Source organism: Crinia signifera, chromosome 2, assembly GCF_055691185.1.
Source record: "Crinia signifera chromosome 2, ASM5569118v1, whole genome shotgun sequence".
In the NCBI taxonomy this organism is placed as follows: Eukaryota; Metazoa; Chordata; class Amphibia; order Anura; family Myobatrachidae; genus Crinia; species Crinia signifera.
This window is the reverse complement of record NC_139218.1, coordinates 154,299,664-154,327,264: the sequence shown is the minus strand read 5'-3', so window position 1 is coordinate 154,327,264 and position 27,601 is coordinate 154,299,664. Positions and strand designations below refer to the sequence as shown.

Below are 27,601 nucleotides of genomic sequence, written 5' to 3'. Positions count from 1 at the left end.
CAACGGTAATAGGAAAGGATAAAGTTTATGTTGCTTTCTTATTTGGGTCCTTGCAATATCCAAAATCTGTGTTTGTAATGGTCCCAATAATAGATCTGTCCACTTCACAAGTCAAACCCATTTCACATGGGCAGTAATAGTAGACTCCGTAAAGATGCTAAAGAGAAATATGCAATAATGTTATTGAAATATACCAAACTAATAATCTATTACATTTTAACATTTTATACAGCAAAGCAAATGCAGAGTTGTTGGCCAAGCTCCTCCAGCAGCTCAAATCACATTAGTATATACAGTAATACACTTTTACTATAGCTGCAGCCACAACATACAGTACAAGCACCAGTAAAGAACTGCTATGCGTGCCCAGTGTCTACTGTCAATTTCTCCAGTGTGTGTAGTCCATATGGACAGAAGAGGACCTAATTACTAATTAGGCTATGTTATAGACTATTATTTATATATTGGCACATAATACAGCTTGTTTTGTTCCAAATGTGGATAATGTGTTAACCCCTTCAGTGGTGTTTTTTTTTTTGGGAGCACTCCCCACTGGGTGAGTTTTTTATGGGGAGCGCTCCCTTAAAAAAAACACCACTGCCTCCCTGGGTCCGGGCAGCGCCGCTGCACTGTCAATCAGCGGCTGGCTGGACCTGTGACCCCAGCACCGCGTCCCTGTCCCCGGCAGCCGGCTTGTCATAAGCCGGCGCCGGGGACTTTTATACAAAACCCGGAGGGGAGGAGGAGGGAGCCAGAGGCACTGCAGTGGGGAGGGAGCCGGGCAGCGCTGAAGCTGCCTGAGTTCAGTGATTGAACTCAGCAGCGCTGCCCGGCTGAAAACAGTGGCAATCCCGAGAATTTTCCGGGCTTGCCAGACTGGGCACTGAGGCACAGCCCGGAAAATTCTCGGGATTGCCACTGAAGGGGTTAATACCTTATGTCTCAGAAGTTTTAAATGTATGGAAATTGTGTTATCTAGTTCATTACTGTGATTAGAGACCACTCCCCCTAAAGAGAGGTCTCACTTTAGGTATAAAAGTAGTACCAGGCAGACCTGTATGTTACACCATGAAAAAAAACATTGCATTGTCAAAACGCATTGGTATTTTAAACCCAGGATGCAGTATCTATAACCCTAGTGGAACTATATGTGATGAGTTGAATTATAGTGTCCACAAGTTTTTTTCCATCTTGTTGTAAACGCTCCTTTATATATATTTTATATATTTGTTTACAGTAAAATACCTACTTTTTAAATATTCACTTGGTACTTGGTCCTTCAGTTCAACATCAAAGAAACCTTTTACGGGAGGATACACCACCAGGATGATGTAAGCATTCATGTGAGCATACAAAAAGATACCTTTCTATGGGCCTTATTTTGGTTCATTCTTTCTGACAAAATCCTTCTTAGATGGGCAAAACCATGTGCACTGCAGGTGGGGCAGATGTAACATGTGCAGAGAGAATTAGATTTGGGTGGGGTTTTACTTCAAAGTGAGATCTATATTGCAGTGTAAAAATAAAGCAGTCAGTATTTTCCCTGCACAGAAACAAAATTACTCACCCAAATCTAATTCTCTCTGCACATGTTACATCTGCCCCCCCCTGCAGTGCACATGGTTTTGTCCATCTAAGAAGGATTTTGCCAGAAAGAATGAACCAAAATAAGGCCCTATGTTTGGTTTTCATATAGTGAATGTAAGCTTTCTGTAAGCACCCTTTGGCTTCATCACAAAGGGTGACACCATAAGGATCAACATCAAAACCCCATGCCAGAAGAGACACTACTGCTTTGGATTTAACTCATTAAGAACTTTTTTTAACAGTACTACACTATGAGTATATTTTCTGTTTGATTTTTTGTATATGAGATCTTCCAAAGAAGTTTGAAGTGAATGTGAATGTACCCTTCCATTTGCTCCATAATCCCTGGACGCGTAAATACACTTATACATTTCCAGATTGAGCGCTATTATGAATACCCAGTTAGTAAGGTAATGCCATAGCCAGGGGACACTTTTATATAGATACTTACCTATTTTATGTGCAATTAGAAATTGAGTTCACAGATGGTGCGCACTTAGACGAAGTCGGCAAGTGTAGCTCAGGGGTAGTTATGGAGGTTATCCCACAAAAATCTCTGTGATTTGAACAATAGTGACAAGAAGGGAAACAACCCCAAACTACTTTTGCGCCTTCACATTAAAACATGTGTATATGAAAAATGATTTGCTTATCTCAGTCTCAGCTGAGACTGTGTGGAGGTCACCCCATCACTCGGAGATGGGAGAAGTCAGACTGGGATCTTTGCTGCAGGAGACCCGGGACTGACGTTTGTGCCTGTATGCCTAAATGCCTGTTTGAGAACTAAACGATCTAGTTCTCCACGCTACTTGGTAATTACAAGCCACCCCCTCTGTTAAACATCTGATGTGCATCTCTACACTTGTCTACATTTATGCCTATTTGAGAACGTGTTTAATGACATAGTTCTCAATGGAATTTGGTAATTTGCCATTTTAGTGATCATTTTACTGCAGAATTTTAAGGGTTCCTTTCCCTACATCTGTTTTATATTGTATGTATTAAAAAAAACTGTATTATGCTGTGGATGCTGTTATATGCTTCCTTTACATGGTTGATACTGGAGTTTTCTGGAGCATGGAGTGTTAACTGCATTTCAGAGCAGATTGAAAGATAAGCAAATCATTTTTCATATACACATGTTTTAAGGTGAAGGCGCAAAAGTAGTTTGGGGTTGTTTCCCTTCTTGTCACTTACCTATCTTAACACGTGGGCTTGGCCCACTTGTCCATGTAGAATCCACAGGGTGAAAAAGAAAGAGAAGATTGTCTTTTTGGCTGGCGCACTAAAGAGAGGAAAATTATCCTTGTTAAAAATTACCTTTTATTAGTTTTCAGTAAAAACCGTTTAAGTGAAATAGATACCACTTAATTAGTAAACAATTATCAATATGTTTTAAACGATGCACGGGCTGAATGTGTTCTTTTGAGGGTAATTGTATAGTTACTATGGCCCTTATTCTGATCTGTGCGGCCAGATCAGAATATGCGGCCAGGACCGTGCAGGCGAATCCCCGCCTTCCATACGGATCGCCACCTCCGTCCGTACGCGGATATGTGGCGGTCCGCATGAAAGTGGACGGGGATACGCCTCCTCCATCTTGGGAGCAGCCCCTGCATTCGATGGTCGCCGAACATCGAATGCAGGGCCGCACGCTCCACCAGCGCCCACCACCCTAGACCACACAGACACTTGTCCGTATGAAATCATGTATGGGGGCGGGCAGCTGACATCCGGCGATGTCAGATGCCCGCCCCCTACACATGCGTCACGGCTTCATTACCATGCATACGCCCTGCGTTTGCATGGGAACGCCCATGAAACGCGGGGCGTATGCATAGGGTAATGAGGCTAAGTAGCCCCTCACGCCCCTCTCCGCCCCCTGTGCGGCGTCTAAAGAATAGGTACGGAGAAACCGCCTGCACATGCGCAGAGTGACCTCTGCACATGCGCAGTCGGAAACCATCGGCGGTCCGACCGCATGCGGAAAAATCCGCACAGATCAGAATAAGGGCCTATATGAGTGAACCAACAATCACTATTATGAGCACCAATTGTAATTCAAAAGGTTTTTTACAGCCGTTGTGTGATGAATAACTTATATTCAATGCCGCTTCTGTGTATATTGCTGTGTAAGTGAACTGACAATCACTCTTGTGAGCATAAATGATATAGGATGTCAATCACTTCGCCAGTCCAGTGATTGAGAAGATGTTACTATATTTTATTATAGCATTTGTTTGGACACTTCTAAAAGATACTTCGTGTTTTATCTCAATGGTGAAAGTATATTTTATGAGGGCTGTGAGCCTTATTGAAGATTTGTTACACTGTTGTCCTTAATTAGGTAAAGAATAGGCTTTGTATCAGTAGTTTATCTCAGGAAATAGATGGTTTAATCGTTAGCTATCACAGTAACTGTATTGCTGATGTATAACAGCGTTAGTCCTTTGAGATTATATATTGCTGTTGCTCTATGTGCAGTATTTTCTGCGATTATTTAGGCAGTGCTGAGTCTCATTGAAATGTGCATTAATGGGATATACTCTCTATATGGTATTTGTCGCATGGATATTTATATTGCACCTCGGCTTGGGTGTCATCATAGTCACGGTAGTTGTGTTTATTGTAGTACTACCTTGTAGACACTGATCACAGATACTCTATCCCTTTATAAGCATTTATTTGTTCTTAGGTATCCTTGACATAATGGTAGCTGTATTCCTATTGTGGTGCTACTCTTTGTATGTACAAGGTTCTAATAACTTATATATGGGTGGTTGTCTGTCACCGTAGCACTAATTTTACATGTGCATTTAAATTATATCCATGGACATATTCCCAAAGCACGAGATGGTTACTGTATTCCTATTGTGGTGTCTCCATCTCTTGTACAGATTAATGTTAATTACTCTGTATATGCATTTACTATGTTGCAAATATCCTGAGATATATAATGGATCTTATACCAATTGTTGTGCAACTTTTTAAGCCGCTATTTACTGATAACTTGCCAATGTTTAGTTGATGAAATGCCGTAAATTAATTCGGGGTTATTCTTTCAACATTTTGTCCTGTGTCCAAACTAGTATTTGCAGATGACTGGATTAATATCTTCTAATTTTGTCTGTTTAAGTGTGGATCCAATTCACTTATTCACATTTGGGTGTGTGCCCACACCTGCGATCATACAATATAGGATATTGTGCGATTGCTTGTATTAAGTCGTTCAAGCTTTATTTATATATTCATTTTGCTCGCAGGGCAACTTTAGGAAACTGTATGTGTAATCGTTGTGCTTTTGTGTCCAAACAACTTATACACGCAGCTTTGTTTGTTTTAGTGTGAATCCAATTTCTTATTCACATTTGGGTGTGTGCCTACACCTGCAATCATGCAATATAAGACATTGTATGGAATCATTCAAGCTTTATTTATATATTCATCTCGCTCACTGTATGTGTAGTTTTTTCCCCGTGAGCGGCTTGGGAAGTTGTATGTATAATTGCTGTGTTTTGTATTCCATCTATACACGTAACTTGTTTCACATACAGGAAAAAGAGGCTGATAAATTTGTGCTCATAAGTGAATTTATACGGTGCTCATAAGTATAGTTTATAATAAACTTTATATATTTATTTCTGAAACCCTCATACAAGAATGTCTGCAGACTCAGTAATGCCGCTTTTTATTATATAAATGTGGTTTTCATTACAGAGTGGAGGTGGCTGCAGTTTCTATCACATGAGCTGTCTTTTCTTAGCAATTAATAAAACGACAGGGTCTGAGCATAACTGTTCTCCTATGCTGTGGGTATTACGTGTATCACAATCCGCAATATTACTGTCACATTCTATCTATATAGTGGGAACACTGGTAACAACATAGATAACAGACCTCAGTTTTTTAACACATTGGGTGACATTCTATGGGATGCGATTTTCGTTTTTTGCGGTAATTAGACCACAAAATGGCGATATCGCATTTTCCCATTAAATCGTTAATTTAATGGGATGCGCTAAGGGACTGAAATCGCATATTATGTGCGTTAAGGTATGCTGATAAAAATTGCGAGATTAATTCGCATTTTTATCGCATCCAGATGTTTTCGTATAGAAAAGTATACAAGTCGCTTATTTAATGCAATGCACATTTGCATATCGCATTTTTTAGGTGCCTAATTATCGCACTTATTTCAGACCAGGGTCTGTTTGGCAAATTAGCCAGAACCCTGCACAGATCGCAATGTTCTGTGCAGGGTTCTGCTGTAAAAAATAAAATAAAGGGTTAAAATAAAAAAAAAAACGAGCGCGGGGTCCCCCGCCCGAGTATAACCAGCCCCGGGCTCACTGAGCCGGTGCTGGTGACATAAAATCAGGGTCCCCGACAAATAGGGGTCCCCTTGATTTCATGAAACCAGCACCAGGCTCAAGGTCCGGCGCTGGTTCCCAAAATACGGGGGACAAAGTAACTAGGGGTCCCCCGTATTTTAAGAACCAGCACCGGACACAACCAGCCAGCAGGGTAATGCCACAGCCGGGGGAAACTTATTATATAAGCTCCCGCGGCCAAAGCATTAACCCCCTGGCTGGTCAGCATGGGCAGGGGTCCTGGAGAAGTGGGGACCCCCCCAATGAAGGGGTCCCCCCCCTCCAGGACTTACCAGCCCATGCTGATAGTCCGGGGCTGTCCCCGATGCCCCTGGGCGGTGGGCATCGGGCTGATGGCTTGTGTAAAAAAAGAAGTCAAACTATTGTTTTATACTGGCGAACTATGAGTCCCAGCAAGCCTACCCCGCATGCTGGGACTTGGAGAACCACAAGTCCCAGCATGCGGGGCATTAAAGGGCCCGCTGGCACTTGTAGTTCAGCAGTACAAAAAATAGTTAACAAAATCACACTGACACACTGTAAAATAAAAGTTTAATACACACAAAACACACACACACTGATACTTACCTACCTTGAGCCCGTAGGTCGGTCCCTGGGTCCTGGGTCCGTCCTCCGGGGCTCCAGGGCAGAAGAGTCCGGTTCCGGGGCCTTGGTCCTGGTTCCGGGGCTGGTCCTGGGGTTCCGGGGCTCCTGGGCTGCAGAATCCGGGGTCCGGGATCCGAGGTAGTCCCCAGGGGTACCTAAGGAAGCAAATCCAACTCACCTGGTCCCCGGCGACGACCTCGGAATCCTCTCCGGTGACAGCGCTGCTCCAATCTGGTATCCGGCTCGCAGGACTTTGACAGGCGCTGAGATGTTTCCTCCTCGGCGTCTCTGCACAGAATGATTTCTTGGCCAATCAGGAGCCGAGAAAGTCGGCTCCTGATTGGCCAGAAATCATTCTAACTAGAGACGCCGAGGAGGAAACATCTCTGCTCTAGATGCGCTGAGATGTTACTTCCTCGGCGTCTGTATTCAGAATAATTTCTGGCCAATCAGGAGCCGACTTTCTCGGCTCCTGATTGGCCAAGAAATCATTCTGTGCAGAGATGCCGAGGAGGAAACATCTCAGCGCCTGTCAAAGTCCTGCGAGCCGGATACCAGATTGGAGCAGCGCTGTCACCGGAGAGGATTCCGAGGTCGTCGCCGGGGACCAGGTGAGTTGGATTTGCTTCCTTAGGTACCCCTGGGGACTACCTCGGATCCCGGACCCCGGATTCTGCAGCCCAGGAGCCCCGGAACCCCAGGACCAGCCCCGGAACCAGGACCAAGGCCCGGGAACCGGACTCTTCTGCCCTGGAGCCCCGGAGGACGGACCCAGGACCCAGGGACCGACCTACGTGCTCAAGGTAGGTAAGTATCAGTGTGTGTGTGTTTTGTGTGTATTAAACTATTATTTTACAGTGTGTCAGTGTGATTTTGTTATCTATTTTTTGTACTGCTGAACTACAAGTGCCAGCGGGCCCTTTAATGCCCCGCATGCTGGGACTTGTGGTTCTCCAAGTCCCAGCATGCGGGGTAGGCTTGCTGGGACTCATAGTTCGCCAGTATAAAACAATAGTTTGACTTCTTTTTTTACACAAGCCATCAGCCCGATGCCCACCGCCCAGGGGCATCGGGGACAGCCCCGGACTATCAGCATGGGCTGGTAAGTCCTGGAGGGGGGGGACCCCTTCATTGGGGGGGTCCCCACTTCCCCAGGACCCCTGCCCATGCTGACCAGCCAGGGGGTTAATGCTTTGGCCGCGGGAGCTTATATAATAAGTTTCCCCCGGCTGTGGCATTACCCTGCTGGCTGGTTGTGTCCGGTGCTGGTTCTTAAAATACGGGGGACCCCTAGTCACTTTGTCCCCCATATTTTGGGAACCAGCGCCGGACCTTGAGCCTGGTGCTGGTTTCATGAAATCAAGGGGACCCCTATTTGTCGGGGACCCTGATTTTATGTCACCAGCACCGGCTCAGTGAGCCCGGGGCTGGTTATACTCGGGCGGGGGACCCCGCGCTCGGTTTTTTTTTTACACTTTGCGCTGTCCTGCAAATGTGCGATTTTCAGACATGAAAATCGCACATTTTCAGGACTAAATAGAGCGCACCACTTCGCCGCAAATCGCCCCTCTTCGCACTTTTCAGCCTCCAATGCGCATCACATTAAATAATCGAATTTTGGCTGAAAAGTGCGAATTAGAAAAAGGCGATTTGCGGCGATGTGTCAAGGATACCTAAGAACAAATAAATGCTTATAAAGGGATATCTGTGATCAGTGTCTACAAGGTAGTACTACAATAAACACAACTACCGTGACTATGATGACACCCAAACCGAGGTGCAATATAAATATCCATGCGACAAATACCATATAGAGAGTATATCCCATTAATGCACATTTCAATGAGACTCAGTACTGCCTAAATAATCGCAGAAAATACTGCACATAGAGCAACAGCAATATATAATCTCAAAGGACTAACGCTGTTATACATCAGCAATACAGTTACTGTGATAGCTAACGATTAAACCATCTATTTCCTGAGATAAACTACTGATACAAAGCCTATTCTTTACCTAATTAAGGACAACAGTGTAACAAATCTTCAATAAGGCTCACAGCCCTCATAAAAGAAACTTTCACCATTGAGATAAAACACGAAGTATCTTTTAGAAGTGTCCAAACAAATGCTATAATAAAATATAGTAATATCTTCTCAATCACTGGACTGGCGAAGTGATTGACATCCTATATCATTTATGCTCACAAGAGTGATTGTCAGTTCACTTACACAGCAATATACACAGAAGCGGCATTGAATATAAGTTATTCATCACACAACGGCTGTAAAAAACCTTTTGAATTACAATTGGTGCTCATAATAGTGATTGTTGGTTCACTCATATAGTAACTATACAATTACCCTCAAAAGAACACATTCAGCCCGTGCATCTTTTAAAACATATTGATAATTGTTTACTAATTAAGTGGTATCTATTTCACTTAAACGGTTTTTACTGAAAACTAATAAAAGGTAATTTTTAACAAGGATAATTTTCCTCTCTTTAGTGCGCCAGCCAAAAAGACAATCTTCTCTTTCTTTTTCTTCCAGTATCAATTCATTGTCTTTGGCAGCACCCCCTTTTCTGGTCTGATTGTAATTAAAACACAGCAACTACAATTGGGGAACTATTACGATAATAAATAAAACCGGTGCAGAAGTACTCCCAATTCCCTTTTCCCCTTTTTTGTCATAGAATCCACAGGGTACCTGTGCGATAAAAAAAACTCACCTAAATCCTGTGTAGATTGTTTTTTTCTGATCCATGTAGGCATCCCAGGGGTTAAAAAAAACAAACTGCAAAAGTCACGATCCTCATGAACAGAAGGGAACCTCTTTGTGGTTTAGCAAACAGCAAGTTTCCACGTCTATTTAGAAAGCAGATTTCTTCCCCGTGGGATCTATATAAAAATGTCCTCCAGTTGTGGCATTACCTTACTGACTGGTGGATCCTGGTGCTGGTTTTACAAATACGAGGGACTTCTGTAACTTTTGTCCCCTGCTGGTTGTTAAAATACAGGGGAAATACAGAAATATTCTCCCCTGTATTTTTACAACCAGGACTGGCTCAAAGAGCCGGTGCTGGTAATGCAAAAAGATTGCCATTTGTATACATTTGCCATTTGTATACATTTGTAACTATTTGAGCACCTTTCCAGACAGAGGCATGCATGGATCTCCGTGATCTGTGCATGCTTCTGTCAAACTCACCAGCCAGAACGTGGTCTATTATTCTGCCAATTTTTGGTAAGGTTTGGTAGGCAATTAAAAATTGTACCCTATTAGATTTGCGATTTTTATAGTTTTCATTGTAAAAACATCTGGATGCAATTTGATATGTGTGAATTTTGGTAAAAACGTGCAATAAATATTTTTTTAAGCCTTTTACATTAGTGATTTAATGTAAAATGTGCAATTTTATGGAAAAAAAATCACAAATTCTAAAAACTTGGTTTGACTAAGATGCTCCACCTTGCCTAGCAAGTAATACTTTTTGCCAAATTTTGTATTTTTGTAAGGTTTGCTGCAAGAAGGGCACGAGAGCCACCACCAGAGCCAAAAGAGCTCTTTCTTGAATGTGATAGATATGGTTAGTGTTGTTATGCTTTGTGTTGTTCTATGCCTGTCTATTCGGGATAGAAGCTACTTGGTCCTTGTGAATTAAGGAAAACAGCAGGGTTGGTAAGCAGTTGGCCAGGATCTTAGCAAATAATTTGCTATCCATATTTACAGTAGGAGACATATCATCCTCTAATTACCCATCTAGTGGGTCTCCATCTGGTTTAGGAATGACAACTATCTTGGCCCTAGTGGTGGCATTATCAAGCAAATTGCCCTCCAACAGTGAGTTAAACTATATCTAAAGCAGGGAAAGTACCAATTCTGAAAGTTACCTATAATAAAGGCTTGTAAACCCATGAGGACCTGGAGCAGCTGACTGCGTGCCTGACCTTATTGCCCGACACCGGTGGGTAGATGTATGAAGCAGTAATCCCGTAAGTGTGCCAGGGGAGAAAGGTGCCATGGCAAACCACTCTATTTAGTACTTAATAGATCTAGTTTTTTGTGATTGAATGGATTTGAATCCTCAAAGCCTTGTTCCAAAATCTAGTGAAATGGATGTACACCAGCAGAGTGGATGCTTTCATGGCAAAAATGGTGTCAAATTTCATATTAATGCCCATTGTCTGGAATGAGATGTTCAATAAACACATATTCATGTGATCCTGGAGTGTTACATTGTTTGTGTGCACATAATATCTATAATTTGTACAGCATTCTATAGAAGACCTGCTCTCCATATTTATTATGTCCCTGTAAGTGGAAACAGGACACCAATAATATTTTGTACAACCTGAGGACCAGCAGTGGGCATCATTCTATCCAAATACTTACCAACGGTGAACATTTCTGGTTATCAGGTGCTTTGGGGGCACATCGTGCAAGGCTCGTGCCACTGTCCCTGTGGCAACAGCTGCTCTTGCACTGAGCGCTTTGAAGGCATAATTCCCCAGTATCCTAAAATCAAAACATAGAAAATTATAAGCAGTGATTTCCTAAAACTTTTTCTAGATACTGATACTTTTATCACAAATAATTATGCAAAATCAGAAGAGATAATTGTACCCACACATGGTAAGATTATCGCGTGTGCGATTTAATCTTTTTAGCTCAAGTTGTATTGCATCTAGTTCAAATCGCAAATGTTTATTTTCCCTTGTGATGCGATGCACGCACCCACATAGTCAATATTGCAAGGCAAAATAATATGTGCATCCAGGTATTTTTGTACTACATTGCATGCATACTATTAAAATGTATAAATACTATTAAAATGTATACATACTATTAAAATGTATACATACTATTAAAATGTAGTTACAATCAAATAACACCACTGCAGTAGTACAAGGCTTCCCAAACACAGTTCAAATGGCACAGTTCGTACAGTCCATATCGCATAGCACACATTGGGGGAAATTTACTAAGATGGGAATTAGATTTCACACGTGATGTTGCTATGGGCACATATATGTCTGATATCATATACCGTATTTGCCGGCGTAGAAGACGACCGGGTGTATAAGACGACCCCCCAACAATAGGAGGGCCCCAGGAGGGCCCAGCTAAATATCAAAAGGGCCAGGAGGGCCCAACAATGAAATGTCCACGGGCCCGATCGCCTGGTGGTCTAGGGAGAGGTAGGTGGCCTGGGGCCGCCTACCTGCTGTTGGGAGAGGCCGCAGGGGGGAGCTTCGTCAGCTCTTCTGCTTTCCACCCCTGCTGGCCTCTCCGAATCTGGCAGCCATCTTTCTTCTGCCACTGGCCTGTCCTGGCCAGCGGCGGCGCCGCTTCTCTTCTTCCTGCAGAAGGCGCCGGAGATCTTCTTTCTTTATCCCGGCGTCTTCTGGTCTCTTTAGCAGGCGCAGGAGCTCTTCTCCCTGCTGCAGTCTTATGTGCCGTCCTCCGGCGGCTTCCGGTGTCCCCTTGCTCCTCAGCCGCGAAACTTCCTTCCTCGCCCTCCCGGTGGCGTCTGACGTCAGATGCCGGGGGCGGGGCCGAGTATGGCACAGCGAGCACTGATCGGCTCGCTGCAGCCGCCTGCCATTGACTCCCAACTCGGTAGCCCTGATTGGCTCCCAAATGGTGGGAGATTCAAACCGCCGCGAGCGTCGCTTTGGATTGGCGGACGCAGCGGTGCCAGATTCAAAGCACCGCTCCGTTCGCCGCCGCTTCCATCCCCACTGCACCTGTACTGTGGGTGTGGGGATCATACAGCTGATCCCCATGCCCAGCTCCCCTCCATTAACCCTGCGCATCCTGGCCTGATCCCAGTGTACCCGGCGTATAAGACGACCCTCCCACTTGGAGGCATGTTTTTCAGGGGAAAAAAGTCATCTTATACGCCGGCATATACGGTATGTCCCGTAGTGCTCCTGGATTGTATTGCAGCCATGTCTTGTTCCAAGTAAACTATTCCTGCTAGGTGGTATTCAGGGGTATATTTATTCTTGGGTTCTAAACTTGATTAATTATATAATTTATATTTTCTCATTTTTGATTGTTAACGCAATCGCTACGTTTTTGTACATGTACAGATCACACATATACAGATGGAAAGTACGGGCCCTAACTCAGAATGCATGATCTCTCTCCGTACACAGCGCTGCATGCAGGTTATTAATCGCCCCTGAGTTCAGACTGGTGGGGCTGCACATTGAAATGGCTGTGCACACACAGCGATTTACATGCGTTTTCAGGCAATCGCTCAGAAAATGCCTGAATGTTGGCCCGTGTGTAGGGCCCACTACCGAGGTAAATTGTGTGATCTGTAGCCCATAGGTCACATTAGGTAATACCAGGTAAAGGGTACTTGGGGCCGAGCTAGCTTGGTAAATCTCACAGACCTTTATAGAATCCTTTGAGGGCTGTTTGCGATCAAAAACGATATTGCAACAGATATCTCTACAGTCCCCTTCTAGTTACAGCCAGGGTATTCTTGAAATCGGTGGCTATCCCCATAAAATGTGTGTTTTCGGGTGATAGCCCACATATTACTTTTTTTCTTGTTTTATAAATTTTTATTCAGCATTTTTTTAACAAACATAACAAAATATCTTTTACAGGAAAAAGAAGGGGAAAACAAGAAAAAAGAGAAATTATTCAGTATAGTTAGCTATAAATTGTCGCTTTTCATCCATTTTATAACTAGTCATACATTCAGATGTGTTTTAACCCCTTCCCGACATTTGACGTACATTTACGTCATGGCCGGGATGTACTTCCCGACACATGGCATAAATGTACGTCATGACTTTAAACTGTCACTGCGTCTAGAGACGCAGTGACAGAGGGACGATGTCTGCTGTCCCTGACAGCAGACATGTCCCTGCATGCCCAGGGGGGGCTGCGATGCCGCCCCCCCCGTCGGCGATCGCTGTGATTGGCTGTTCAGTGTGAACAGCCATTCACAGCGTTTTCCTGTGTTACCAGCGAATCAGACGCTCGGTAACACAGGTGTCAATCACCGCCGGGCGTCAGGGGGCATGAGGGGGTCATCGGTGACGATGACACCTCACCCCACCCTCACCCCACCTGCCCCCAAGGCTGTGATTGGTCCGTCGGACCGACAGCCAATCACAGCCAAGGCGCGACATTTAAACTAACGGTGACTGCGCTGCAGACGCCATTCCGGTCTGGAATAGCGTGCAGAGCGGTCACCGTGCCTATCTGCCGTGATACTGACCTGATCCTTGCTAATACTTACCTGATCTTTGCAAATACCTTACCTGATCACCTGATCACTGCTTGTAGCGTGCTGGACGCTTCCTGGATCTGACTTCTTGGGACTTCCTGCTGCTGCTGCAGTGTGATAGAGAGATAGAGAGATAGAGAGAGATAGAGAGATAGTGACAGAGAGAGCTATATTTTGTGTCTGCTACCCCCCCTTTTTGGGGGTGCAGGGTTTTTTTATATATAAATAACTGTCAGTGCTGCTGCTGCTGCAGTGTCATAGAGTGATAGATAGTGATAGATAGTGATAGATAGTGATAGATAGTGATAGATAGTGAGAGATAGAGAGATAGAGAGATTTGTGTCTGCTACCCCCCTTTTTGGGGGTGCAGGTTTTTTTTTTATATATATAACTGTCAGTGCTGCTGCTGCTGCAGTGTCATAGAGTGATAGATAGTGATAGATAGTGAGAGATAGAGAGATAGAGAGAGATAGTGACAGAGAGTGATAGAGAGTGTATATTTTGTGTCTGCTACCCCCCCTTTTTGGGGGTGCAGGTTTTTTTTTATACATATAACTGTCAGTGCTGCTGCTGCAGTGTCCTAGAGTGATAGATAGTGATAGATAGTGATAGATAGTGATAGATAGTGATAGATAGTGAGAGATAGAGAGAGATAGTGACAGAGAGTGATAGAGAGTGTATATTTTGTGTCTGCTACCCCCCCTTTTGTGCTGATCAGTATATCTGTGCTGATCAGCAACTTTTTGGGGGCGCAGGGTTTTTTTTTTTTATATATACCGGTCAGTTGCTGCCAGTTGCACTGTCAGTTGCACCAAAGGTTGTGCACCTGCTGCCCCTCACTGGTAATCAGTGTCGCATCACTGATCACCTTTTTTTTTTTGAGAGTGCTGTGGGGTCTTTTTTTAATTTTTTTTTTACACACACTGTGATTTTGTGGGTGTCCTGTGGCCACTGTGCGCTGATCAGTGACGTACATCACTGATCAGCTTTTTCGGCACAGGGTTGATCTATTTTTTTTTTTTTTGATCAAATTCCTGTTGCCTTTGAGCGCTGTTCAGTGACGGACGTTACTGACCAACATCTGTGCTCAATTTTTGGCGCAGGACCTTTTTTTTTTTTTTTTTAACCCCTTCAATTTTTTTTTTTTTTTATTGGGATCAAATTCCTGTATAAAGTATTTTTTTTTTTTCTGCACTACATACACACTACACACTACATACCCCCCGGGTTGAAATAAAGTTTGTACCCCCCCCCTACACTATACACGTGTTGAAACATTTCACTACCAGTAACACAAAAATAAAAATGGCATCCCAAATGTCATCCCAAATGTCATCCCAGTCATCCAGAAGAATGTATTCAGCGGAGGAGGCATATGCCATGCTTGCCTCTGACTCTGACACAGCCAGTGATGCAAGCGGGGAATTTGAAGGATTTGTCTTAAGCTCCTCTTCCTCCTCTGGTGATGAGGGACCCCCTCAAAGACGCCCCCGTAGAGCAGCTGAGACCCCCCCAATAATTGATCTCGTATGGACCCCACCACCAGACAATTTTGAGCCCCAGGTTCCTGAGTTTTTGGCCATGCCAGGAATCCAATTTGATTCCACAGGTCTCAGAGAAATTGACTTTTTCAAATTATTTTTCTCTGATGATTTTATAAATTTAATGGTGGACCAAACTAATTTATATGCCCAGCAGTTTATTGCTCAAAACCCCACGTCATCATTTGCTAGGTGGACCCCTGTAGATGCAGTAGAGATGATGACGTTTTGGGGTCTGGTGTTTCATATGGGCATAGTAAAAAAGCCAGAAATTAGGCAATATTGGAGTACAGATGTTCTGTACAGCACCCCATTTTACCGTATGGCCATGCCCCGGGCTCGATTTGAGACGATCCTTAAATTTTTGCATTACAACGATAATGCACAGTGCCCTCCCAGAGATGATCCCACCTTTGACCGGCTATTCAAAGTCAGGCCGGTCATTGATCATTTCAGTGCCAAATTTGCAGAGATGTACATCCCTGAAAAATGTATTTGTATTGACGAGTCCCTTATACATTTTAAAGGAAGGGTTAAATTCCGCCAGTACCTTCCCAGTAAGAGGGCAAGGTATGGCATAAAAATGTATAAGCTGTGTGAAAGCACCTCAGGGTACACCCACAGGTTTAGGGTATATGAAGGGAAGGATTCAAGAATTGAACCGCCAGAATGCCCCCCCTCCCTCGTAGGTGTTAGTGGAAAAATTGTCTGGGATTTAGTGCACCCCTTCCTGGATAAAGGTTATCACCTCTATGTGAATAACTTTTACACCAGCATCCCCCTGTTTAAGGCCCTTGGTTCAAGAGGTACAGCAGCTTGCGGTACTGTGCGCAAGAACCAAAGAGGCCTCCCAAAAACGCACATTGCCCAAGTAATGAGAAGGGGTGAAAGCAGGGGAATATGCACCGAAAATATGTTGTTGGTCAAATATAAGGACAAGAGGGATGTCCTTATACTGACAACAATTCACGGAGACAGTACCACCTCCGTCCCTGTACGAGGTACCAGTACCCACACCTCCAAACCTAATTGTATCCTGGATTACAATAAGTACATGGGCGGAGTGGATCTTTCAGATCAGGTACTGAAGCCGTACAGTGCCCTGCGGAAAACAAAAATCTGGTACAAGAAGCTGGCCGTGTATATCATCCAGATGGCACTGTATAACGCTTACGTGCTATTCCGTTCTACCGGCCAGAGGGGGACATTTATGCACTTTCAAGAGGAAGTCATAAAGGGCCTAATATTTGGGAACCAGCAGGCAGAGGGCCCCAGTACTTCTAGTACTGGCCCCCGTATTGTACCAGGGCAGCATTTTCCTGATGAAATCCCCTCCACTGGAAAAAAGGGCAGGACACAAAAAAGGTGCAAAGTTTGCTATAAAAAGGGAATAAGAAAGCAAACTATTTTCCAGTGTGACACTTGCCCCGACAAACCCGGCCTATGTATAAAGGAGTGTTTTAAAATATACCACACATCTATGGATTATTAGGTTCATAATTTCACCGTGCTTCGGGGGTCTTGCTAATGCCACATAGCACCCACCATTCATTCCACCAGAATCTGAGCCGCAAAATCCAAAAATCACTCCTTCCCTTCTGAGTCCTGCCATGCACCCAACTGGTATTTTTCGGTCACATGTGAGGCATTGCCGTACTCGGGAGAAATTGGGGCACAGATTTTGGGGTGCTTTTTCTCCTTCATACCTTCTGAAAATGAAAAATTTTGAGCCAGAACTGCATTTTTGTGTAAAAAAATGTAATTTTTCATTTTCACTGCCCAGTTGTATCAAAATTGGTGAAACCCCTGGGGGTTTGAAATGTACACTATACCCCTAGATGATTTCCCTGAGGGGTGTATTTTGCAAAATGGGGTCATTTGTGGGGGGGTTCCACTGTATTGGTGCTTTGGGGGTCTTGCTAATGCGACATAGCACCCACCAACATTCCACCAGAATTTGTGCTGCAAAATCCAAATATCACTCCTTCCCTTCTGAGTCCTGCCACTTTTTGGTCACACATGAGGCATTGCCGTACTCGGGAGAAATTGGGGCACAGATTTTGGGGTGCTTTTTCTCCTTCATACCTTCTGAAAATGAAAAATTTTGAGCCAGAACTGCATTTTTGTGTAAAAAAATGTAATTTTTCATTTTTACTGCCCAGTTGTATCAAAATTGGTGAAACCCCTGGGGGTTTGAAATGTACACTATACCCCTAGATGAATTCCCTGAGGGGTGTAGTTTGCAAAATGGGGTCACTTGTGGGGGGGTTCCACTGCATTGGTGCTTGGGGGGTCTTGCTAATGCAACATAGCACCCACCAACATTCCACCAGAATCTGAGCTGCAAAATCCCAAAATCACTCCTTCCTTTCTGAGTCCTGCCATGCACCCAAATGGTATTTTTTGGTCACATGTGAGGCATTGCCGTACTCGGGAGAAATTGGGGCACAGATTTTGGGGTGCTTTGTCTCCTTCATTCCTTGTGAAAATGAAAAATTTTGAGCCAGAACTGCATTTTTGTGTAAAAAATGTAATTTTGCATTTGCACAGCCCAGTTGTATCAAAATTGGTGAAACCCCTGGGGGTTTGAAATGTACACTATACCCCTAGATGAATTCCCTGAGGGGTGTAGTTTGCAAAATGGGGTCACTTGTGGGGGGTTCCACTGTATTGGTGCTTGGGGGGTCTTGCTAATGCGACATAGCACCCACCAAAATTCCACCAGAATCTGAGCTGCAAAATCCAAAAATCACTCCTTCCCTTCTGAGTCCTGCCATGCACCCAAATGGTATTTTGTGGTCACATGTGAGGCATTGCCGTACTCGGGAGAAATTGGGGCACAGATTTTGGGGTGCTTTTTCTCCTTCATACCTTATGAAAATGAAAAATTTTGAGCCAGAACTGCATTTTTGTGTAAAAAAATGTAATTTTTCATTTTCACTGCCCAGTTGTATCAAAATTGGTGAAACCCCTGGGGGTTTGAAATGTACACTATACCCCTAGATGAATTCCCTGAGGGGTGTAGTTTGCAAAATGGGGTCACTTGTGGGGGGGTTCCACTGTATTGGTGCTTTGGGGGTCTTGCTAATGCGACATAGCACCCACCAACATTCCACCACCAAAAATCACTCCTTCCCTTCTGAGTCCTGCCATGCACCCAACTGGTATTTTTTGGTCACATATGAGGCATTGCCATACTCGGGAGAAATTGGGGCACAGATTTTGGGGTGCTTTTTCTCCTTCATACCTTATGAAAATGAAAAATTTTGAGCCAGAACTGCATTTTCGTGTTAAAAAATGTAATTTTTCATTTTCACTGCCCAGTTGTATCAAAATTGGTGAAACCCCTGGGGGTTTGAAATGTACACTATACCCCTAGATGAATTTCCTGAGGGGTGTAGTTTGCAAAATGGGGTCACTTGTGGGGGGGTTCCACTGTATTGGTGCTTGGGGGGTCTTGCTAATGCAACATAGCACCCACCAACATTCCACCAGAATCTGAGCTGCAAAATCCCAAAATCACTCCTTCCTTTCTGAGTCCTGCCATGCACCCAAATGGTATTTTTTGGTCACATGTGAGGCATTGCTGTACTCGGGAGAAATTGGGGCACAGATTTTGGGGTGCTTTGTCTCCTTCATTCCTTGTGAAAATGAAAAATTTTGAGCCAGAACTGCATTTTTGTGTAAAAAATGTAATTTTGCATTTGCACAGCCCAGTTGTATCAAAATTGGTGAAACCCCTGGGGGTTTGAAATGTACACTATACCCCTAGATGAATTCCCTGAGGGGTGTAGTTTGCAAAATGGGGTCACTTGTGGGGGGGTTCCACTGTATTGGTGCTTGGGGGGTCTTGCTAATGCGACATAGCACCCACCAAAATTCCACCAGAATCTGAGCTGCAAAATCCAAAAATCACTCCTTCCCTTCTGAGTCCTGCCATGCACCCAAATGGTATTTTTTGGTCACATGTGAGGCATTGCCGTACTCGGGAGAAATTGGGGCACAGATTTTGGGGTGCTTTTTCTCCTTCATACCTTATGAAAATGAAAAATTTTGAGCCAGAACTGCATTTTTGTGTAAAAAAATGTAATTTTTCATTTTCACTGCCCAGTTGTATCAAAATTGGTGAAACCCCTGGGGGTTTGAAATGTACACTATACCCCTAGATGAATTCCCTGAGGGGTGTAGTTTGCAAAATGGGGTCACTTGTGGGGGGGTTCCACTGTATTGGTGCTTTGGGGGTCTTGCTAATGCGACATAGCACCCACCAACATTCCACCACCAAAAATCACTCCTTCCCTTCTGAGTCCTGCCATGCACCCAACTGGTATTTTTTGGTCACATATGAGGCATTGCCATACTCGGGAGAAATTGGGGCACAGATTTTGGGGTGCTTTTTCTCCTTCATACCTTATGAAAATGAAAAATTTTGAGCCAGAACTGCATTTTTGTGTAAAAAAATGTAATTTTTCATTTTCACTGCCCAGTTGTATCAAAATTGGTGAAACCCCTGGGGGTTTGAAATGTACACTATACCCCTAGATGAATTCCCTGAGGGGTGTAGTTTGCAAAATGGGGTCACTTGTGGGGGGGTTCCACTGTATTGGTGCTTGGGGGGTCTTGCTAATGCAACATAGCACCCACCAACATTCCACCAGAATCTGAGCTGCAAAATCCAAAAATCACTCCTTCCTTTCTGAGTCCTGCCATGCACCCAAATGGTATTTTTTGGTCACATGTGAGGCATTGCCGTACTCGGGAGAAATTGGGGCACAGATTTTGGGGTGCTTTTTCTCCTTCATACCTTCTGAAAATGAAAAATTTTGAGCCAGAACTGCATTTTTGTGTAAAAAATTTAATTTTTCATTTTCACTGCCCAGTTGTACCACAATTGGTGAAACCCCTGGGGGTTTGAAATGTACACTATACCCCTAGATGAATTCCCTGAGGGGTGTAGTTTGCAAAATGGGGTCACTTGTGGGGGGGGGTTCCTAACTTTTAGCATCTTATGGTGCCTAGAAACCTACATGGTGCCTAAAAAATAATCTCATAAAAAGGAGGCTCCAAAATCAAGTAGGTGCTCCTTCTATTATGAAGCCTGTGGTTTGGTCAACGTGCACACTAGGGCCACATATAGGATATTTATGAAAACAAAAGAATTGGGGGAATCAATTTTTAGTCACATTTCTCTAGTAAAATGTACTGTGTTCCTTAGAAAAATGTATTAAAATTGCAAATCTGCAAAAAAAATGAAATTTTGAAATTTCACCTACACTTTGTTTTAATTCCTGTGAAACACCTAAAGGGTTAACAAACTTCCAAAATGCTGTTTTGAATACTGTGAGGGGTGCAGTTTTTGAAATGGTATCATTTATGGGGGTGTCTCACATACAAGTCCCTCAAAGTCACATCAGAACTGAACTGGTCCCTAAAAAAATCAGTGTTTGAAATTTTCTTGAAAATTTGAGAATTTGCTATTCATATTGTAAGCCTCCTAGTGTCCAAAAAAAATTAAAAGGAAGTTGAAATAATGATGGAAACATAAAGTAGACATATGGTCTATGTTAGTTATTAACTATTTTGAGTGGTATGATTATTTGTCTCACAAGCAGAAAATTTAACATTTTGCAAATTGCTAAATTTTCCATTTTTTTACGACATTTTGGTATTTTTCACAAAAAAACACAGACTGTATCGACCCAAATTTACCACTAATTTGAAGTACAATGTGTCACGAAAAAACAATCTCAAAATCACTGGGATAAGTAAAAGCAAAAAAAAGTTATCCCCACTTAAGTGATACATGTCAGATTTGAAAAAAAGGGCTGTCAGGAACGCAAAAACTGGCTCTGTCAGGAAGGGGTTAAAGACCACTTATCAGGCTTAATCACTTATCACTTATCAATTCATATCTTTCAGAACAGCTGTGAGAGATAGTAAATTCATAGATTGTCTTTAGAACAATATAAACATTTTGATCTACCATTTGTTCTTGGCAATAACTATAAAGAATAATATAATATCTCATTTTATGTACAACAGCTTAACAGACACAGACACATAAGGAAAGTACATTGAGGGATGGGTTAGTTTATATCTTCAACTACTGTAGGACTTAATCTAGTACTTAATGGAAACAGCTAACAGTAATTCATCTAAGAACAGCATAAAACATTTCCTGGCAATTTATCAAGACACCAATGTGTTTTATCAAATGGTGGTAAGATTTGATGTTGCAATTGCTAGTCCAGAGTATCCATAAAGTACCCCCATTTTTGTAAAACCGCAAGCCGCCCTTTTCCACTTCTAATAATATGGATTGTTTTTCAAAATACATTGTTTTCATCAATAGGAGTCTCACAGTCTCCAAGATGGGGGCTTTTTTTGGAGGTCCAATTTCTCAGAATCACTTTTTTTTGCAATCATGACTATTATTGTTAGGATCAGAATCAGACCCTTAGGTGGAAATTTACTAAGAATACAAATACAATTGTTCGTATTTGTATTCTTAATACAAATGAATACAAATGCTTATGGCTGTTTTAGCCGTATGCAAATTCGTGTTCCGGGGGCTAATTTACAAAGCAGTCAAATGCGACTGCTTTGTAATTCCCAAAGGTGTATTCATTAGTGTATATATATAGGGCCTCTAATACGAATTCGTATAGGCAGTCTGTACGGATCAGTCGGATCCGTGCAGGCTGCAGTGTGCAGAAAAAAAATAAATGGCTTGTGGGTCCCCCCTCACGGCCGAAACCAGGGAAATCAGGGAACAATTGACATAGGGCTCCGCTGACTTTTTAAAACCAGCCCCAGCTCTTTGAGCCTGGTGCTGGTTACGTTTCATATCTTTCTCTAATTGTGGAAATATGGTTGGTGAAGCAAAGTGTAGACCATAGTTTCAGAAGGTCCCAGTAAAGATATTTTGTCTTGTATGGATTAGACTAAATTGACTTCAAAAGGGTCGTTACCTTCTTGCCTTCATCTATATGAGAAACAGTGGGAGTGAGGTTTTGAGCATAGTGTCTAAATTGTAAATACATGTAAAATTGTGCATTTCCCAAGTTAAAATTTTCCATTAGAGCTTGATAGGTTAAAAAGACCCCACCCAGATAAAAAACATCTTTGATATCCAAAATGCCTTGTCTACACCAGTCTTTGAATTATGCATTTTCTAAGGCTGGGAGCAAAAGGGGGTTGCCACATATGGCTATGTATTTGGAAGAGGTGTGTGAACTGCAAATATGTATAGATCTTTATCCAGGAAAGATAAGTAGGCAGAAATAGCAGATTCGATTTCACCTTCATTGGTAATAGCTTTTTATTACAGTCACTTAATACGGTGTTACTAAGATTTCTTCAATCTCAAAATTTGAATATGTAGATCTACATAATAACCAATCTGACGAATATCCGAAAGAGACGGCCAGCGTGAAAATCTCTATATTTGGAATTGATAGGCCCCTTAGCCACGTTGTAGATGTAATTTATTCAAAGCGATTCTGAATATTTTCCCCAACCATAACATTTTTTGCAAAGGCTTTATTACATATTAGGATATCTTTTTTGGACATCCTTATAGGGATCATTTGGATTGGGTATAAGAGTTTAGGAAGTATTACACTCTTTAATACCAATGCTCGACCTAAGAGAGATAAAGGTAAGTTAGCCCAATCTGTTAATTGTTTGGTAATTTTTTTAATAATAGGGACATAGTTGTAGATGTATAATGGTTATTTTAACACCCAAATATTTCAATGGGGATGTTAAATAGCGGAATTTTGTATATGTTTGTTGAAACCTTGGGGGTAATGCTGTTTTCTCAAGACATAAAATCTCAGATATATTTTGATTTACCTAATAACCTGCAAAGGTTTCAAATTGATCTAATATTTTGTATATACAAGGTACAGATACTTCCGGATTAGTGATAAAAAGAAATAAATCATCTGCAAATAATGACTTTGTGTGGGCCAATCTTAATACCTTGAAAATTAGGGTTAAATCTTAGGGCTAAAGCTGGCGGTTCTATTGCTAGAGAAAATAGAAGAGGGGACATAGGGCATCCCTGTTGGTGCCTCTCTCTATCTTAATAGGGTCTGAGAGATATCAGTTATACAGGATTTGGGAAGATGACGCACTATATAGAGTCTTTCCTGGAATTCTCATGGGAAGCCATATCTTGACAGGGTCTCCAAGAGATGGTCCCAGGAAAGCAAATCAAAGGCTTTTTCCTCATCGAGGGCCATTAATATATTTGAGGTGTTAGTTTGAGTTTGTTCTAACCATTGTATTGGTGCTATTATTTTCATAATATTACATGTAGAGTGTCTTCCCATAATAAAACCTGTTTGGTAATAATGTTTTTATTCTGTCAGCCAATATTTTTGTAAATAGTTTATAGTCTACATTTAATAGTGATATTGGTCGATATGATTCTGGCAGGGTTGCATCTCTTCCTGACTTAGGTAATACTTGTGTCAGAGCTGAATTTAAATATTGTGGTATTTGATGTGTTGATATAATAGAGTTTAAAAAAAAAGTTGCGAAATTCCCTATAATATAATTCCCTACAATATGGCTAGATAGAATTTGTAGAACTCTCATCCGGGTCTGGTGTTTTATTAAGCTTAAGTAATTTAATAGCTGTTTGTACTTCTATGCTTGTTATTGGGGTACAAATTTTCGAAATGAGCTCTTGAGGTACCTTTGGTAGGACTATTTTTTCCAAGAAAGAGGTCTTAGCTTCTAGGTTTGAAAAGATTCTGTATAAATACGTTCATAAAATTCTCTAACGATTTCTACTATTTGTGCGCTACTGGAAGTTTTTGTGCCGTCTCTCCTAGCAAGATTTGGGATCAAGTTTGAGGAGTATGAGGTTCTAAAAAGGTTTGATAGTATATGACCTGAACGATTTCCTCATTTATGAATGCAATATTCTTTCTGGAAAGTGTATCTATCTCCTATGGTTTGTAAGATATCTTCAAATTGTTGTTTGGCTAAAGAATATTCCAATTTAGTTTGAGAATTTGGTGTAGATTTTAAAGTTTTATAGGTATATGTAAGTCTTTGTTGGGCCGCATTATATACACCTGTCTGTGTTTTTTAATTTGTGTTTCCTATGAAATCAGTGAGCCTCTTAGGACATCTTTTGCCGTTTGTCAATAATTATGGAGATTATCACCAGCGTGTTGTATGTTGTTTTTTTTAAATCTTCCCAGAAAGATTCCATTTTTTTTCTAAATATGATTGAATTAGCTAAATGTGTCGGGAATCTTCATTGTCTATAGGTGCCTCAATCTTGTTGGAAGGCAACTTTGGCCAATACAAGGCATGATCTGATATAGTTAAAGGCTCAGTTTTCACTGCCGTGAAAAAAGAGATTCCGAAAATAACAAAAAGTCAATCCTAGATATTTATAAACACCTGAATAGTAAGTACCATATATACTCGAGTATAAGCCTACTTTTTCAGAACATTTTTTATGCTAAAAAAGCCCTTCTCGGCTTATACTCGAGTGAGGGTCCCGCTTGAGTCAATAAGTTTTCCCTGTTTTTTTGTTGTAAAATTAGGTGCCTCGGCTTATATTCGGGTCGACTTATACTCAAGTATATATGGTATATTCTTTTTCTACTGGATAACATGCTCTCCATATATCTAATACTTTTAGCTGTTCAGATAACCATTTTATACCACATCTTGGTAGCTGTGGCCGTGATATAGTTTGTAGATTCCTTTCCATGTATTTCAAAGTCACCAAATTAAAATCTCCATTCATTAACAGATTGCATGAAGAGAAGGGTCTAAGCACAGCTAGTAGTTTACGGAAGAAACACACTGTATACATTAGGAGCATAAACATTGCATAATATACAGTATATCTGGCCTTATTTATACAAGTATCAGCTACAACATATCTCCCTTCATCGTCATTAATCACTGAATTCACGATGCATTGAAGATGGGAGGAAATCAAGATGGCCACACCCCTAGCCTTCAAATTATACAACACTTTACTCCCCATAATATTCAACTTCATAATTTCTTTTGCTGTCAAGTGGGTTTCCTGCAAATAAGCTATCCCAATATGCAGGGGCTGGCTGGCAACTTTTAGCCTGGGGGGCAAGTCCAGAGAACTGGCCCATAAGTAACAGCACATCATTAAAATGGAGGTTTTTCGTTAAAAATATAACGACACCACAGGCTTCTCCCCCTGTATAAAAACAGGACACCACAAGCTGCTCCCCCTGCATAATAACAGGACACCGCAGGCTGCTACCCGCACAAGGATCAGGGGAAGCCAGGCACTGGCACACACAAACTCACAGTAGCTGGGGGAGGGCTTTTGCACACACCACTCCAACCCCCCTGCCATGCTTACAGCTCGCTGCGGATGCTTCTGGATGCTCTTACTGTCAAAGCTGGTCAGCTCCGCCACCTTAAACAGCTGAGTAGCTGATTGAGGCGGAGCTGCTCACCTATGGCAGTTGCCACGCGGACAGTCTCCTGCAGCCAGCCTAATTTATGATGCAGGGGGGCTAGTGACACTACCCCCTGGCCTAGCACATTATTGTCATGTGGCTCCAGGTTAACTGAGATTTTGCTCAAATGCAGAAGCTCCGATTGTGGCAGCCGAGGTTTTGTATGTATCAGCCTGGCTTGGTGCGGGACACGTGACGGCACACTGAAAATTTGCCTGACTTCCCGTTGTCGCAATTCCCCCCTGCCACAGGGCTGCTCACCTGCATAAAAAAAGAAGAGGACACCGCTGGCTGCTCTCCTGCATAAATAAAGAACCGGACACCACAGGCTGCTGCCTTGCATAAATAAACAGGACAGCATGGGCTGCTCCCTTGCATAAATAAAGAACTGGACACCACAGGCTGCTCTCCTGCATGAATAAAGAACTGGACACCACAGGCTGCTCTCCTGCATAAATAAAGAACAGGACACCACAGGCTGCTCTCCTCCATAAATAAAGAACAGAACACCACAGGCTGCTCCCCTGCATAAATAAAGAACTGGACACCACAGGCTATTCTCCTGCATAAATAAAAAACAGGACACCACAGGCTGTTCTATTGCATAAAGAACAGGACACCACAGGCTGCTCACTTGTATTAAAAAAACAGGACACCACAGGCTGCTCACTTGCATTAAAAACAGGACACCACAGGCTGCTCCCCTTGTATAATAATCATGCCAATTGCCATGACATCACAGGCTGCTCCCCCTGTATAATAATCATGCCAATTGCCATGACATCACAGCTTTGGTACCTAAAAACTAACATTCCATATCACAGCATAATCTAGCAATATGAAATATGTGTTTACTGCTATTATTAATACTCTAATGCTGCAGTATGCCTCTCAAAAAAAATATGCAGTAATTGAAAGATGGTGATAACTAACTGAAGCCACGTAGGTGTTTGCTAATGGGCCAAACTCCAAAAAGCTAAATGATTAAATAGGGTTAGACCACATTATATTGAAAATATTGGGAAATGTAGTCTGTATTTAGCCTAATGGAAGATATATCTTTGCAAATTAAATATAATCTATATAATTTTATATATTCAGTTTTAAATATAAATATCTATTGAAAAATTAACCTTACCAGATTAAAGATAAGTCCAGACTGTACTATTGCAACAGAGAGTAGCAGAGTAACAAACAGCTGCATCATCTTAATCCTATAATATACCATTGCTACGGGTATGAGCCGAACTGCACCAAGCTCTACTCCAAGTTTCACAAATATAACTTATTATATAGAGCATGTAAACAGCTTTAAACCAATCCAATTTAACAGGCTAGGTTGTTTAAGAAAAGTAAATATTTATATGTGATTGCTGCAGGTGTAAACTAACAGATAACTAGGTCAGTGGTTCTCACACTTTTTTGAATCACAGCAGCCTTGATAACCAGAATATTTTCACTGCAGCCCTAAACTGAAAAAAAAAAGTAAATTGTGTTTATCTGTCACACTTAGGTTCAGTTAAGAGGAGAGGAACAAAATTTGCATCTCTTGTGCATATATTTTATGATTTAAAGCTACACACATTGGTTTTGCCTAATAAACAACCAAAAATAATTTGAATTGGTACTAGACTACCAATGCACTGTGCACCAATGTTTATTATGTTATGGCGGTAACGTATACATTACTGCCACCACTGCCCACCAATGTTTATCAATAATAGGTGGTAATGTATACATTGTTGGCCTGTGCCGCCAC

At 42.2% G+C, this 27,601-nt stretch overlaps 1 protein-coding gene across 1 annotated transcript; it reads right to left on the bottom strand.

The window, feature by feature from the left end:
- LOC146058913 (colipase-like) lies at positions 1-27,055 on the bottom strand. The gene is made up of 3 exons (XM_083171114.1): positions 26,981-27,055; positions 10,961-11,083; positions 1-157 (listed from the first exon to the last, which is right to left on the bottom strand). Exons 1-3 carry the CDS (start codon positions 27,047-27,049, stop codon positions 26-28), a joined length of 324 nt encoding a protein of 107 aa, XP_083027240.1. The 5' UTR covers positions 27,050-27,055; the 3' UTR covers positions 1-25.
- Between the last annotated feature and the right edge of the window lie 546 nt (positions 27,056-27,601).

What these genes read in the sequence shown, in the direction of transcription:
- LOC146058913 (XM_083171114.1), bottom strand. Translation starts at nt 27,049, where the DNA reads ATGATGCAGCTGTTTGTTACTCTGCTACTCTCTGTTGCAATAGTACAG. An exon ending in CTGGACTTATCTTTAATCTG is followed by an intron (nt 11,084 to 26,980) that starts GTAAGGTTAATT and finishes TTTTGATTTTAG; the next exon opens with GATACTGGGGAATTATGCCT. An exon ending in ACCAGAAATGTTCACCGTTG is followed by an intron (nt 158 to 10,960) that starts GTAAGTATTTGG and finishes ATTTCTCTTTAG; the next exon opens with CATCTTTACGGAGTCTACTA.